General features: G+C 46.1%; 1 protein-coding gene across 3 annotated transcripts in view; it reads right to left on the bottom strand.

Annotated features, from left to right (window-relative positions):
- The window catches only part of MLXIP (MLX interacting protein), a 49,289-nt gene extending 38,644 nt beyond the window's left edge, over nt 1-10,645 (bottom strand). For all 3 annotated transcript variants that reach the window (XR_013957917.1, XM_080628397.1, XM_080628396.1), the window contains exon 1: nt 10,229-10,645. Coding sequence is in view for 2 of the 3 variants with exons in the window: in XM_080628397.1 (XP_080484523.1) it covers nt 10,229-10,599 (371 nt within the window). In the remaining variant the exon portion in view is untranslated. The remainder of the gene's footprint in view (nt 1-10,228) is intronic.
- Between the last annotated feature and the right edge of the window lie 2,741 nt (nt 10,646-13,386).

The raw sequence follows: 13,386 nt of genomic DNA on the forward strand, positions 1-13,386 counted from the left end.
TCTGGCTGTCAACAGAGAAGTCACTGCAGGCCTCCTAGAGGTCTCAGTCATGCTGGCCAAGGTCACCTCAGCTGAGTGCTGTTGAGCTGCTGCAGCAGAGCACTCGTTACTATGGGACCTTGCAGGAAGGGAGAGTAAACAACATGGCAGAGGGAAGCAGAGGCCAGGATTTTGAGTAAACAACCCATGCTAGAGAGTTCTAAAAACAAGGACCTTTACAGTCTCCAGCAGCAAGTGTCCTTCGTGCCTCTGCAATGATTGCTCGCATCTTGTGATGCAAACATATCCCTTAAAAAACACCCTGCTGATCCATGAGGACTAACAGGCTTCACTGCTGCAAGGATCAGTGGAAAGGCCTTGTCCTGTCTATGTATGCTTCTGCAGATCTGTTCTAAGCAGCAGTACAAGACATAACACAAACTCTTCAGTACAGAACAGTCCTGTACACCTCTTGCACCCAGCCTGGCAGGACACAGCCCCAGGACCACGTTCCTGTACTTACCACAGCTATTCTAACGTCAGTAATGCTCTGGCATTCACACAAGCTCTCTCAACAGTTACCTCTGAAGAATCCACATAAGGACACTGTAGAAGAACACCAGGGTAGATACAGCACGGGAGGCAAGCAGTGCAGAGAACACAGACCTATCACATAGAGGGTTCAGACCAGGGCAGACTTGAGAGCTGCCACCTTCCCCCCAGATTTGCAAGACCCAAGTAGAAACAATGCAGCTGGTGTCTCACTTCCCAAACTAGTAACAGCAACCCTCTTTCTCAAGAAGGGGGAACCTATTACACAGGAGCAAAGCAATCTGGATCTTCTCCTTACCCCCTCGCTCACTCCTAAGGCTCAATTCCTTAACTCTTGTTCTTATTCAAGTGCTAGCCAAGCCTAGTGCAAGACCACCCTTTCAACTTCCAGCTGAGATGGAAGAAGCCTTTTCAGGCTCATGCAGAAGTAAAGCTGTAGCAAGTATCAGATCCCTGTACTTGTATAAGGATAACTCTTTATGGACTAAAGAGGGTAGATCTCTCAAGCTTTCTTTCTCTGCTCTTTCAGCTGAAAGCAGCCTCAGCTCTTCTACTTCTGCTCTGAATCATTCCCCCCAAATTCCATCCTTTGCTTCCCAAATCAGTGAGAGAATGCACAGTGAAATATTGTTACCTGCAATTAAAGAGAAACAGAAACAACACATAAAGATACCCTGTGCTTGCTCTCATGTGCTATAAATGAGCAATAAAGATACCTCTGGAAATTCACAAATCTCCTGCTATATTAAAAAAAGCATTTGTCTCTGTAGCAAGACATTCCCGCTTATAAAAATTAAGTAAACTAGAAGCAGAGATGAGAAAGTCTCTAACTGTGCATTAGTGTTGTAGATAACGTGCTCTGAACACAAAAGCAAGGATCAAAAAGCTGTCTAACGAGTCATTAAAATTTAACAAGTCAATGAAATCTTTGTGCTCTTCAGACAAGTATTCAATTCATTAAGCAGCATGCTCAGCTCCTTAAACATCTGAAACCTTTTCCTTACAATAGGGTCCATCACAAAACTTAGCATGTCCAAAGGGTTATCTCTAGGCTGCACTTGGGTACCACTAATTAAACAGAAACAGATTCTTTCACTAATACCCTGCTTTATGATAATCCAAGCAGTAGCCTGCAGGCCTTCTCCATCTGGCCTGTCACCTCTTGTTTTAGTCTCAAGGGAGATAAAGCAGCTCCCAGAACCACTCCTAACACGCTGGGCTTTGTATCTCTTAACTACCTTCCAAGTGGCCACAGTACAGATAACTGACCAAGAATCATGTTCTTTACCTTGTGCCTGGTCCTCTTCAATCTCATTTTCCATTATCCATCTGATGGCACAGCTGGACAGTCCAACTTTAAAACCACTAGCGTTTCACTGTTGCTGAGCTTACTCTTAAGTAGCACCCAGAGTTTGAATGCTCTAAGGCACAAACTGAAACTTAACAGAAAGGGAATGGGGATAACCCTGCAGCCCATTACCATTCACATCGCAACAGAACTGCCAAGGTGTCATTCAGGCTCTCCTTCAACACTCACTCCTCAGAGGTATTATGTGTAAAAGACCAGTAACAGATGTGTAAGAGATCGCCACATGTATGAGAATGACAGCAATGTAAACACTGTCCACACAGGAGCTGGAATAGATGAACATCTGCTCAATCCACCTCTCCATTGAATAGAGTGAAGCAGAGTTCAGCAACTGCAGCACATCCAGCCAAGGGAGGAAAGCAGACAAGGAGCCCTCATCATTTGTGCTTGCAGAGTAAAGACGGTTCCCTAACAGGCAGGGGCCTTTAGCTAACCACAGCAGCATGTTCATGCCTCACACAGCCATTAAAGCTTTGACAGCTCAGGGTCATTTAAACTTCCAAGCCCAACAAACAACTCTCCACAGGTGAAAGATCCAAATTCCTCTATGAATAATGTGGCTCCCGTTGTTCTAAAAGCAAGGGGATTTTCTACGTTCTCCAGAAGGCCAAGCCTCCTAGGTGACCGCATGAGGAAAGCAATGATGCCTGTCGGAATTACAAACACCAGTCAGGGCAGGGAGCAGGTGCTTTTCACAGGCAGTTCAGAGAGTGCCAGAGGCAGCCAGCAGAACACTGCCTTCCAGAAGCATTATGATTACCATTAAGATACCTGGTTTTACTACCCTGTAATTTGCATCTGTAGAGCTCCCCATTGTTAGAAAAGCTACTGCTTTTAACCAGAGGTGTCAGTAAGCTGAACATCATCTCCCTCTTCCCCTCCTAAATCCTTCTTCCATTTGTCTCCTTTCCTTTATTATTTAAATTCGTAGCTGAAATGTCACCTTTGATATGGCTTCCTTTTAGACTCCTGTGTTAGCTCACTTCTACACTTAATGCCTTTGTTTCCCCCTTTCAAAAAGGCCAGTACACACAGCTGCGTCTCTGAAGTGCTGAGACTGTTCTCATCATTTTTAGAAGGGAGAAAGGGAGGAAAAAGCAGTTAGCTGATTTATCTAAGATCAACAAGCCAAGAGACTGAGGGCTACCGAAAAGCTTTGTGCTTGTGTCATAAAGTAAATAAGCTGTGGCAGACGCACACTACAACATTTCCGATGGCAAATAGCGCTGCACTTACAAAGAGATGTCTATATTAATTATATCATGAATGGCACAAGTCAGCTTGTTTTATGTTCAAAACAAACAATCAAAACCGACCTTCCAACACCCATTTGAGCAAACAAACAAAAAGACTAGTTTGAAAAGACCACGTTTAGAGTTTCTATTCTAGTAGCAAAATTATTAGAAGCAATTTCTGGAAAACCTCAGCTTTTCCTAACCCCATTTTCCAACTCTTCCTGCTTCAGAAACTGTGACAATAGTGTAATTCTAGCCCGCACTAAAAACAATCACATTCAGGTTTTTCCATCACTGTCCGAAACACAAAGCACCAACTCTATTTTCTTTGGAGGCAACTGAAACAAGGACTTTTCCTAATCATCTTCATAATTGTTTTATAGACATGTTAAAGGTTTCCTTCCCAGAGCAAAAGGAAAATTCTATGAAAGCTGTAAGATATTTCTATAGCCATCAAAGAGATTAGAAAGTTTGCCTTTTTCCTCAGAAGTAGCTTAGAAGTTTTGTCTTTAAAGAAACTGTGCCAGTGACATTCAAATATCAAAGGACAGCTGAGGAAAACTGTACATGCAATTATTTTTTGCATACAAAGGAAAGGAAGTAGCAAGCATATAGCCTGAAGTCTGTTAATCACAAATGAAATACCAGGTTAAACCCAATCTGGTCCAAGTTTCTGGACTGATAAGGTTTGCTGTTGTTTTGTTTTAAAAAGACAAACCTTTAACAGCAAAAGGAAGCAAAGCAGCAATAGAAGAGCCAAACGAGGAGCCCCAGCTCTCCTGCCCCCATTTTACTGCACAATCATCCATAACTTCCCTATCTGGGTCCATCTAGCTCACTTTCTCCCCTTATCAGGCACACCCTCATGAAATCCTTCCTATCTAACTCCCCCATGCTTTGATCTGTGATGGGAAAGAAATGCTGGACTTCTGACACCAGCCACACCTTCAGTCATTTACCCTGACTTTCCATACCATGTTCCCTCTCATACCTAGTTCTCCTGCCCTAAACAGCACTACATTAAGCCAATGGCACCCTCTTTTCCCCCAAATCATCATTACTCATTCACCTTCATCCTTTTTATCATAGCTCCTCTAAATAAAACTCCAAACTCACTTCTTCCCCACAACGTCTCTATTATCAGAGACTTCCCTTTCTTTGCTGCCATTCTGTCCAACGCTGCTGCTGAACTGTTTCCTCATTCACACGTGTTGAGCAGGTTCCTAACTCAGGCACAAACCCACCCAGTCAGCTGGAAGGTCATTTGTTGAACTTGAACTTCACAGTATCTTCTTCTTTCTTTCTGTTTTCATCCCTCTGACTTCTACCGACACTATCCAGCCATCATGTAGCTTTATCTTGGCCTAGTTTATTCAATGCATTTCTCAAATATCCACTTAATTTTACTCCAAATCTCAGTGAATTTCTGGCCTCACTCACTGCCCTCTAAACGCTGCCTTCTATGCAACAGGACTCTGAGTACTGGTATTAAGGGAAAAATTCAACTCACACTTAACAACATGAGGATTTCACTCTACTTCAAGACTGTCCATTTTAACTGCAGATTTAAAATGCCCGTCTGCCACCTCAGAAATGCCCAGCCCTTGGCTCAGTATGGCTACAAAGCTCCCTTTATTCCTCCCCACCACTTTCCAGCTTGCTGCATCACTAGATACCCCTTTGTTTGATTAACACTAATCATAGCTTAAGAACACACAGACAGATAAGCAGCTGCTCAAGTGACTGTATATCAACTCTGCCTTCCAACAGAATGGAATTTCCCCCCCCCCCCCCCCATGTGAAAGTAACAAACAAGAATGATTCAGTGACCTCCTAAAGGAGCATGTGGAAAAACATGAGTAAAGCTAAGACCTGAATTTCGGGTTTCTTGGGTTTAACTCCTTGCCACTCAGCAGAAAGAAATTTTAGCAGGTAAAGGGGAGAGAACTGGAAATCAATGTGTTCATTTCTGTTGCCATCAAACTCTACCCCATTCAAAGCACATTACAATCTTCACTAAAAGGAATTCCAAGTCTCACAATTCAGTAAAACTTTTTCCAGACCATGCAGAAGTTTCCGAGAACTGGCACTCTGAGGACAAACAAGTTCCTCTTCCCTACTTCAGAAACCCATCAAAAATTGTGATTATGAAATCCATGTTGTATTTAAGCCAGAAAGTAACATCTGTTTTCTGCGTGAAAACACAAAACGACTACAACAAAACACGTAGATTAAATGGTAAACAAAAATTATATTAACAATGTGTTCTTTTTTTAAATGCAAAATGTGACCACTGTCACCACACCTCTGAAGTGACACCCTACACAGCCAGGGCCACAGAGACCACTAAAAGCTTGTGACCTGCAGACACCAAAACAGCCAGGAGCAGAGCAAAAAAAGTCATCCCTGTATCTAAATCTCTGCCTAAAAAGAATGTGCCTTTTCTTCCTGTAATTCACATGTAGCCCTGAGGACACCAAAACCTTAATTTCAACCAAGGCCTTCTCATGCTGCCACTACTAAAGGTCTACTTAGGCAAAAGAAATGCATCTTAGAAGAAGAACAGCTCAGCACGCTTTCTGCGCATCTTCAAGGTTGTCAAGGTGGAATTTAAAAGTGCATCTTACACAGAGCTTAAAAGCTTGTGACTATATCAAGCATTTGACTTAAGCAAGGTAAGAGGCTCAGTAACAATGTCCTGATTGATACTGCACTTTGAACGCAGCATCCTTGCTTCAAAATGACCCTTCACCATGAATATTTACAATACAGCAACTCTGCTCCAGTCAGGCTTAATTCATAGGATGAATATAGGTGGTTTTATCAGAGTAGTTTTTAAAGCAGCATGCGAAATATATAACTAAATTCTGGAAGTTTTTCATCTCAAACCTGCTGTCACCAGTTCTAAGAACTTCCCAACACACATGCTGCATAAACAGAGAATATGGGGCATAGGTGTTCTGGAACAAGCTGATCCCTCATGTCAATCCACTGATGAAGGGGATTATTTTTGGCTTAGGTGAAGTGAAGGGGTCATATTGCTAACGAGGAGAGATGAGATCTAGAAATGACCTGGCAAGCTTCTCAAAAGATAGCCTTTGTCACTATTCCCAAACCCCACTCTCCAGTTCCATGCAACTTTCACAAGCAGGACTGAGAAGGGTTTAGACAAGTATCCGATGCCAGTGTTAACACTCTTACCTAAAGAACAACACCTGGCATATTCCTTAAGCTCTTAATAGAAGGTGAAAGAACTCTGAGGGTACTTAATAATAAAGAAGCCCACAAAGTCATCTTCATCTACTCTGCTGCTAAGAAGGACATCAACTGACTTAGGAATATATAACAGCAGTTTAAAAAGAACACACCCACAATGACAGTGACTAGTACCTTTCATAATCCTCAATATAAAGCTTCTGCTTTGCTTACATGAGGTACCTGATCACACACAACCGACTAGCCTATTCACTCAAGGGCAGAGACTGTCCCCCTCCAGCAATGCAAAGAGGGGAAACTTCATAAAGAAAATTAATGGACTTACATGGTCCCAGAGTCTCAACATAAGAGGTTCAGGACATGGATAAGACACACTGGCTGAGCACTAACAGAAGTCTGCCCTGTCACCTAAAGAAAATAACTAAAGAATCAACTTAAATCTGCTTTTTCAAGGAGTAACACATTGTGTTTTCCTACTCCCTGCAGTGATTACATTAATCATTCTAGCATGGTTTATCTCACCTCAGCATCCAAACCCTGCAGATAAACTAGCACAGTGCCACTGATTCCTACAGCACGTTTCAGAGCTCCACACACAGAGTTCAGAATAGGCAGACCTGCATTTCCAAGCGCGTATTTCAGATTTTGAAACTTAAACTCTACATCACTGCTCCCCCAAAGCAGAGCTTTCTAAGGGGAAGCGTAACATCTCCTGTTAGGGCAATAAATGGTTTACAGTGGCCTTTGGTAAAGCATAATTTTTCACTTCACATAAGCCTTCAGCCTGCGTCCCACAAGGAGCTGAACATGACTCTTCTGCTGAAGACAACAGCTGTCCAAAATGAAGAGAAAAAATTCCTCTGTCCCAATCTCAGAAAACAAAAAGTCAGGATATGCTGTGGTTAGAACATTGCAGAACACAGTTCATTTCTCACATCTTTCTGCCTCTGAAGTGGTCTGCCTGCCTTAGGTCACCCTAAACACATCAAGATCTACAAAGTCACGTTGTTTTAAAGGGCTGACATGAAGGGGCTAAAAGAAGAAAATCAGAGTTTTTACCTTTGTCAGTGTGGTAGAGTTCCCACAATCAACCTCATGAGAAAAATGGGTGACATTTAGATAAAGCACAGCCCACGTGATACCTGTTGTAAACCCCGGTGTTTATAAGTAACTTATTGATCTTGAAGATTGGTTTAATCTCCTAACTTTAGAGGGGAGTATATTATGGTCATATGTGAAACAGCTCATCTGAAATGAGGATTTTGAACCTGTGCAACTGGAAACGTGACTGAAACAGCTCTGATGAAAGTCAAAATCAGGTTAGCTTATACTGCTCTGAGGCAGGAGGGAATCACTTCCCCTCCACTCAGAAATACCCTTTTTATCATAAAAAAATTGACAGTTAACAACATAAAGCCATATTAAAAAGAAGACATTTTAAAGCACGATCAAAGGAGCCCAGGCTACACCATGTATCCCAAAGTGAACGTGATTCAGCATAAATTTGGTCACATAAACCATCCCAGGTAATGACTTAGGTAATCTAGAGAAACTTTGCTTTCTAGCTCATTGGTAACACCAAAGGAGACCACACAACTCAGTGGTGCCTCTTAAAACTTTAAGCACTGAAATACTAGCAATGGACATCAAGTGTACATAAATATTACACACAGAGCTCTGTTACAGCAACTCCTTGGGTTTGTATTTAACACAACTGCGTCACCCCAGCTCATGCTCCTTGTTGCTGGTTTTGCAACAGCCACAAAGCTAAAACCACATTTCTTCACCTTTCTGTGTTACAGTTTTTGGTGTTGGCCCCCCGTTCCTTTCTAGAGTGAACTTCTATCCAGCAAAGGCAACATGAGAAATGTAAACACAGAGTCTGCGTGTTTTGTCAGTGCTAGGCCAGATAGACAACCATGGGAAAGATACAGCTGAGGCAACAGTAATGAAAACATCCCATAAGCCAACAAGGATCAAATCAGCACAAAAGGGAGGTGTCACTTACATGTGTTCCCTGAGGAGAATACAACAGCGAGACCGCTACTAAGGCAGAAAAGCTCAACCTGCATCAATCACTTGCTAAACAGTGATGACTTGTTTCATGCCCATGTTCATCACCCTAAATTAGATGCTCCAAAATTACTTTAATCCATTTTAGACCCAAGTTTACAACTGGTTTGTTAAGCAGATTTTAAAAACTGATCACAAAGCCATCGAGTAAGGAGGCTGAACCTGGGCAGGATGTTTCATGGTTGCAACTAAGCAAACCTTAAGGTATCCAAGCATAGAAGCATTAAGAGCATGATTTTCTTTGGTAGCCTGTAGGGGATTTTCTGCACCTTGCCTCATGCTACCCCCAACAAGCAGGATAAAATTATTCCTGCTATAACAGATGTGGTGCTTAATTGATGCACCCACAGCAGAGTTCACTACTGCCAAATGAGCATCACAGAACTACTCCTTAGCATTAGAGGTGATCCTTGGTTTCAAAATCCCAAGTGGGATATTGTGGAAGCACAACATAAAATGAAGCCGACGGAGGCCAGTGAGCAGACACGCATGAGGAGTCTTGTTCTCTCCCTCGTGGTGCTTGTGGTTCCTCTGCATGTTCCGCTCGGCTTGTACAATAGAGGCTGGTTAATTTTTAGTTAAGTTTTACATTTTTATTTCTTCTATAAACGCTGATGACCATTCTTGCACACACCTTATCTCACATTCACCCTCTTGACAGTAACTAACAATTTGTTTGGTAAAAATTACCAAAATGAGAAGATTACTTACATTATATTTTCTTGCTACCTGTACAGAACGGGTAATTCTATTGTTTCCTCTCCACTGATCAATACTTAAAGTGAGGAATTTGAGGTGGGCAAAGTTAATTTTCTTTTAAGAAGCCAAGATGGTTCCCATAAATGACAGTATCTCTGCTGACACGCTCAGAGGCGTTTTCCATCATCCCTTTTCATCGGCTTCCAAAATACACTGGGTAGAGAACATCAGACTGGATCCAGTTTCTGCTATCTCACACGGAACAAAAGACTCAAGCGGGCACACGTCTTCCCAAAACACCCCTATTCCACAGCCCTGCCTCCATTTTGGATGGCAAACAAAGGGGATAAATGCTAATATAACGCCTTATCAAAAAGACAAAAAGCAAAACTCAAGTCTGATAAACCCAGGAAGTGCTACTACCACCGGAACAAAGGGAACAATGACAGATCCCACGTTCTTCAATTTGGGATAAAAATAAAACCTGGGGAGGAGGAAAAGGAGAATTGGCCGGTTTCACCCGGAGCAGGGCACCAGCGTTTACTTTGCCCTTTAAGGATCTCTCTCCTGAGACTCTCCACACTAACTCCAAGCCTGGCCATGAGATGCTGAGCGCTTTCTGGTGCCAGGGAGAGCCCGCAGGGGCAGCGCGCAGTCCCGCGCCGGGATGAGGTCTCAATTCCCCTCACACACACCCTCCACCCGAGCGCCTTTCCTCGCCCCCAGGCCTGGGGGAGGCGGCGGTGACAACCCCTCCGCTCACCCCACACCATCCCCGGCGACGCTTGGCCGCCGTGGGCTCAGGCCTAGGGCAAGAGCCGGCAGGATCCCCAAGTCCGCTGTAAACAAAAGCCACACGAAGTCCCACGCGTGGGGGGGTGCCGGGGGGGTACCGCCGCCGCAAGGCGCCGCTCGGCCGCCCTCACAGCCCGGGGATGCCTCGGCCGATCACTTCAGGCCTAAACCCCACCTCACCTCGCCCTCAGGTCCCCCCCGCAACGCCCCGCCGGGGCTTCCCCCGGGGCCGTGACTCACTGCGGGAGCCGCTCGGCCCCTCCGCATCGCCCCCGGCCCCCGCCCCGCGGCCCAGGGCGGCGGCCGGTACCTGTAGGCCAGGGACATGCACTCGAAGAGCTTCGTGAGGGAGGCGTCGATGCTGAGGCGGCCCCCGGCGCCGCCGCCGCCGCGGGCCGCCCCGAACTGGTAGGTCTGGCAGGTCTGCTCGTTGACCGTGTCGAAGTCGTAGCCCTTCTTGGGCGGGTGTTCGCTGTGAGGCGACGAGACCATGAAGTGGCCCGAGTGGATGATCTGGGGGCCCGGGGGCTGCCCCCGCCGCGGCCCGCACCGCCGCCCTCCGCCCGGGGACGCGCCCCCGTCGTCCGTGTCCGACGAGTCCTCGTCGGGCTCTGTGCGGGGGGACAGCGGCCCCGCCGCCCCGATGAGCCGCGCCGGCCGCATGAACACGTCGGCGGCCATGGCCCCGCTGCCGCCAGCCGCCGGCCGAGCCCGCCGCCCGCTCTGCGCCGCCTCCGCCCCGGGCCGGCCCCCGCCGCGCCGCGCCGCCGCGCTTAAAGGAGCCGGAGCGGCAGCGCCCCTCCCCCGCGGCCTGCTCGCGCCTCAGCCCCATTCCCGCAGCAGAGGGCCCGTCCCGCCATTGCCACCCCGAGGCCGCTTTCCCTCGACGCTCCTGAGGCAGCGTCCCCTCAGGGACAGCCCCGGGCCATCGCCACCCACCCCGAAGGCCACCAGGAAACACCCGGGAGGGCGGTTTCCCTCAGGGGACGCTGCAGCCCGCCATGACCCCGGAGGTCGCTTTCCCTCACGGCAGCCTCTGAGACCACTCTGCCTCACGCCACTGCCCTTCGGTCACTAGAGGAAAGGGCAGGACCATCCCGCCTCCTACCACACGCAAACACAACAGATGGCCGTGACACTCACCATGTTTCACCCTTCCCCTTGCACCACTGCCCATCATCAGACATCACCTCAAGTCACCTTGAGTCATCGTGCTGCTGCTGTCCTATCCCTATTGCTTCAAGGGCTATCCTCACTCCTCTCCCGGGGCTGCTGGTTTAAACGCGCCAGCATGGCATTCCCATCCAGCAGGACAATGTCGAGGGGCTTAGAAAACATTCCTAAACTGAAGAGACTCATGAGCATGAGAAGATGCAGAGGACAGCCCAGAGCTGGCTGAAGCATGATGAGAGTGACTGTGCTAGAAACATTTAATGGCTTTAAACTAATGCAGTAAATTGCTCCAGAAGCAGCCTGCAACTACAGAGAAAGGGTCAGGACAGAGCTTGTACTGCCAGCCTGCTGCTCACACCTACCCCAGGTACCTGCTTGTACGTGCGTAAAGCCTGCACGGTTGTTCCAGGGACAGCAAAGATCAGATTTCACCCAGCTTAAAAGCATAAAGGAAGCAATGGATCCTGTAAGTCACCATGAAAGCACAGCGACAGTAGATGTATTAGCCTGGGGAGAGAACAGCAGCTTACAGCACAAGAGCCCATATACACGTGTGTGGACGTACAAAGCCAAGAGGAAAGATCTCTAGCTTGCCTTATAAAGCAAACCTCCATCACCAGCACAGCATCTGTGTTCTAGGTGGGATACTCCATTTATACTAAATTGCTTATATTCTGTCAGTTCTAGGAAGTCATACTTAAAAGCAAAAACCATAGTCATGCTCAGGAAGGGAAAAAACCCAAACAAAACAAACATTACATTGCCACGTGCTTCTGCTTTGTAAAACTAGAAGTAAGATCAAGGAAAACTCAGGGGACACACAGCAAGTCGTGGGCACAGGGGGAAGAGGCATTTCTGCAGTATCACAGTTATGGCCTTGAGTGATCTAATATTTTCCATTAGAGAGCACGAAACCAAGATGGGTCACTGGGTTTAGGGCAGGAATGGTAGGTCAAATACTTCCCCACGCATGAAAGGAGCAGTAAGGCATAGTCATATCATATGAAGGTTCTGTTAGAAATCCTTAAAACTCATGACTAATATTCAGCTTAGTCAGCATCACATAGGGCTAACTTCTTCAGAAAAGACCACAGAGATATTTAGCTTCAAAGCTGGTTATTGCTCCCTTATATTAATGTTGGCTTAAAATAAACACGGAAAACCCCCCCAATGCTGCCTCTCAGCAAGGCATCCTGATGGGAGTACTTCAAGTCGTAAAAATGAAAACATTTCAAAACAACATTCATACCTTTACAATATCTATTTGAAATCCCCGTGTAGTTTGTTAAGAACTAATCCTCAATTAAACAAAGAAGAAAATCCCAATCACGCATCAGGCAGGATATAGAACTTCCATGACATCAGACTATCCATCTACCTCACAAAATTGTAAACAAGCCACACTTGCTTCTTCCTGTATGAAAAGGGGGGTGACTTGGTTAAAATAAAGTCAGTAGGTAGCAATGCATTTTTCTAAGCAGTTAGCAGTACACCAGCCCATCATTTAGAACAGGGGGAGCAGTGTTAAGCTCGAAGATTTGATGCAGTTCAGGGTCTTCTCCTCTAGCTTCCTCAGTGTAAATACTGCAGGTGCACGGAAAGCAGCATCCCTTAAAATAAATCCAGTTATTTTTGAGACAGACCTCTTGGTTTGCCTTTTTAAGAGCAGCATTAAGGTGATCAGCAACAGGTCAAGGCTCCCAGTTATTCTCTCCTCCTCCACAATAATTCCAAGAGGGAGAGGGAAACACTAAGGGACCACAGCAGCATCTTTTAAGTATGTTTTCTTTCTTACTGTTTCTTCTCAGCAATCTGCAGTGCAAGGTGAAACATAGGCCACCATCTTCTGATGATGTTCCTTCAACAGCATAGGCTTTTAGCACAGGAGGAGACAGCTATTTACTGGCTCAGAATTCAGCTGTAACACACTGAACAGAGAGACAGTCAAGCTCTTTAAAAATACACCCGCAGTGTACTCCACAACACTTAGTGGTAAGAGATATCCCTCCTAGATCTACAGACAGGAAGATAAGCATTCCTATTGTGCTGAGGCACAAGAGCTGAAGGGATCTTACTCACAGCCTGGCTGTGGGGCTGATTGCAGGCACTGGAGTCCAGCCATTCCTCACCACCCCGCTGGCTCCTCTGCCCTTCCTGCTCCTGGGCAAACCACAGGGCCAACCTCCAGAGCCATGCCCTGCTCCGAGGCTACGTTCTTGCTTGCTCCTTCACCCTTTACCAGCACAAGCCTTACCTGTTCAGAGGCCTTTACTTCTGGGACCCATCTTCAATTAC

This window comes from Psittacula echo (genome assembly GCF_963264785.1).
Source record: "Psittacula echo genome assembly, chromosome: 13".
In the NCBI taxonomy this organism is placed as follows: domain Eukaryota; kingdom Metazoa; phylum Chordata; class Aves; order Psittaciformes; family Psittacidae; genus Psittacula; species Psittacula echo.